General features: G+C 31.8%; 1 protein-coding gene across 1 annotated transcript; it reads right to left on the minus strand.

The window, feature by feature from the left end:
- Window positions 1–588: 588 nt before the first annotated feature.
- LOC129972402 (zinc finger protein 37-like) lies at window positions 589–2,647 on the minus strand. The gene is made up of 3 exons (XM_056086529.1): window positions 2,634–2,647; window positions 946–1,072; window positions 589–744 (listed from the first exon to the last, which is right to left on the minus strand). Exons 1-3 carry the CDS (start codon window positions 2,645–2,647, stop codon window positions 589–591), a joined length of 297 nt encoding a protein of 98 aa, XP_055942504.1.
- Between the last annotated feature and the right edge of the window lie 626 nt (window positions 2,648–3,273).

Here is a 3,273-nt window from a genome sequence, read left to right on the forward strand (position 1 = left end):
CATTTCCATGGAATTAATGGATATTAGAATTTCTTTTACAATACAAAGAAATGGACTACAGATGGTCCTCTTTGATAAAATTCTTCATAATAAAACTAGCTCCTCTAATGTTACCGGAACGTATGAATGCTTAAATGTCTTTTTAAAGAACATCGTTGTGAAAAATCTTTGCCACATACTTCACAGATATAAGTTTTTTCTTTTGTATGCTTTCGTAAATGGTTTACTGAATTATCTCTATGCGAGAATGCTTTACTACAGACTACACATGCATGTGGTTTTTCTTTTATATGAATGTTTAAATGTATCTATAAAGCACTTCCATGTCTGAACCGTTTACTGCAGACATCACATAAATAAGGCTTTTCTTTTGTATGAATGCGTAAATGTATTTTTAATACACGTCTACTTTTGAAAAATTTATCGCAAGTTTCGCATACATGGAGTTTCACATTTGAATGACAAAATGAATGCTCATTTAAAGTTTTTCTGTTAGTGCAATGAAGTCCACATATTTCACACTGAAATCGTGTTTCTTTCTGATGAGGAAATGAACCTTTCTTTTGCTTTTAACAAACTTCAGATACTTCACAGACGTAAGTTTTTTGTATGGCCGCAGACTTTTGTATGCGTACGTAAATACCTTTTGAGATGGCCTTTTTGAGTGAATTTCTTGCCACATATTTCACAACAATAAGGTTTTTCTTTTGTATGAATGAGTAAATGTTTTTTCATATAAGCTTTCTGAGTGAATATTTTTCCAGAGATTTTGCAATTGTTAGGCTTTTCCTTTCTGTGAATGATTCAATGTTTCTTTAAAGCATTTACTTCGTTGAACGTCATACTGCAGATTTCACAGACATAAGGTTGCTGTTTTGTATGAAGCTGTAAATGAAACTTAAAACTAGATCTTCGAACGAATGCTTTATTGCACACTTCTCAGACACGTGGTTTTTCTTCTGTATACGTACGTAAATGATCTCTCAAACTCTTTGAATACGTGAATTTTTTTCCACAGACTTCACAAACATAAGGTTGTTCTTTTGTATGAACGCGTAAATGTACTTTTAAGCTAGACGTATGAGAAAATGTTTTATTACAAACTTCACATGCATAAGGTTTATCTTTTGTGTGAATATATGTATGCGATATTAAATCACTTTTTCTTTTGAACGCTTTATTACAGACATCACATGCATAAGGAGTTTCTTTCGTATGAATGCGTGTATGCCATATTAAATTACTTTTTTGTTTGAATGCTTTACCACAAGTTTCGCATACATTGAGTTTCACGTTTGAATGGCAAAATGAATGTTTATCTAAAGCATTTTTATTTGTACAATTCAATCCACATATTTCACACTGATATCGCGGTTCTTTCTCATGAGCCAATGAGGGTTTCTTTACTTTCTCCATATTTAATTTTAAATCACACACAGACCATTCATTACATGTATTTATTATTACGTATTCTTCAAGCTGAAATACCTGCACCTTGTGCTTGATTACATTAGTCTATCGACTCACTAGATTTTGTTCTTTGACAAAATATAAAAATTCAGACATTCAGTTGAAAACAGTGACGATTATTAAAAACACAACTGTTGCATTCGTGGCCTCGTGTTTGCGGAAATACGGTTCCAGTAAATGCTCTGGTTTTCACAACAGACGTTCATTGACGACACATACGGGATGTAAACACACACAATGGAACTAGGGTGACTGAAGAGTTATATATTACAGCCCCCTGCGTGTAACAATTCAGAGGGATCATATAATTTTAAAGGCTTCGCAAGCCGGCATTCCTTCCACAATTTAAAATACTTCGATCGTCTGCCTCCGCGCAATCGATATCCGCCTACACGGAGCTCACCTGAGGTTCTGACTATTTTTTTCTTATTTTGTCCTCCCTTCACTCCAACCAATCAGAGATAGCAGTGCTATGTCTTGGAAGGAGGAAGGAAGATTCGAAGCGCTACAATAGTTAGTTTGTTTTTTAAATGATAAAAATAGATTTGAATAATAAATTATTTAAAATATGCCTCACTTGAAACGACTCGAAACTTTTTAAAATTTGCTAAATCTCGTGATTTGACTTGTTATTAATCTGGAATCTGGAATGTAAACGGTGTGCCATAAATAATTCTGCCATAAATTTTTGTATGAATGTACCGAAACACTGCAAAGGAAAAAAAATGTTCTAAAAAACGATTTCAAGATGTATTTGAGAATGATCTTTGAGAAGGCCGGGTTTGTATTCGTACCATATTTTCCTTTATACCTTTGCATCAAAAGAATTAAGATCACTGTCAGTAATATACTTGCTGTCGTTTCAAATAGACCCCATTATTTAATTTCTGTACCGTTAGAAATGAGCTTATCCACTCAGTAGCAAAATTCTTCTATATGAAGTAAAGAATTTATTTATTTATTTTGATTTAAAGTATTGCTAAAAAATTGTCCAAATCTCTATATAGTGCCCGGTGCTATTGATCATTCTTTGATATTAAAACATTCTTCATATATTAATTGGGCTCCACTAAGCGAGAATGGAAGATTTAACTGTAATAATTTTAGACTATTCAATAACTATATTGTGGAAGATCCGTGAATCGATGCACAATTCTTCTCACAGGAGATCTTTCATTCCCTAAAAACAATGAAATGCTTCGCTTTATGAATCAGTCAGCACTCGTTCGAAATATAAACTTTTTTTTTTTACTGCTGACGATGAAAATATTTTTTTTATTAAATTTGTTTAGGAAAAGAGTTTCTACAAAAAGTTAAAATTCGTAAGTTTTGAGCATTGCGTTTATTGTATCAAGCAATGTAAATGCTTTTCATTTATATCATTTTCATCACTAGAATTTTTTACCTTTATCAATTTTTTTGTAGAATTAAGGTATGGAGTCAGAGCTTGTGATTACTGTATACTTGCTGTCCTTGGCGACCAGCTAGTTAAGTTAATGGTCACAAAAAATTTTCAATTAAATATTTATGTACCTCGGTCTTGGGAAAAATATTTTTAAGCTTCAAATTTTTATAGTCACCTAAATCATATTATTATAGAAGCATTGTAATATATCTCTCTCTAATTTATTGTCCTCTAATGTAAGATTTAAATTTGGATTTGAAATGGAAGAGATAGAACTTCGATAGATATTAAAATATTTTTCCTTTAATCAATCGTCTTTTTTATTTTTAATATATATATAACAATAGAAGATCGAATCCTTAAACATCGATATCTCAGGTGTACCACAAAAGGTTTTT

Source organism: Argiope bruennichi, chromosome 1, assembly GCF_947563725.1.
Source record: "Argiope bruennichi chromosome 1, qqArgBrue1.1, whole genome shotgun sequence".
Classification (NCBI taxonomy): domain Eukaryota; kingdom Metazoa; phylum Arthropoda; class Arachnida; order Araneae; family Araneidae; genus Argiope; species Argiope bruennichi.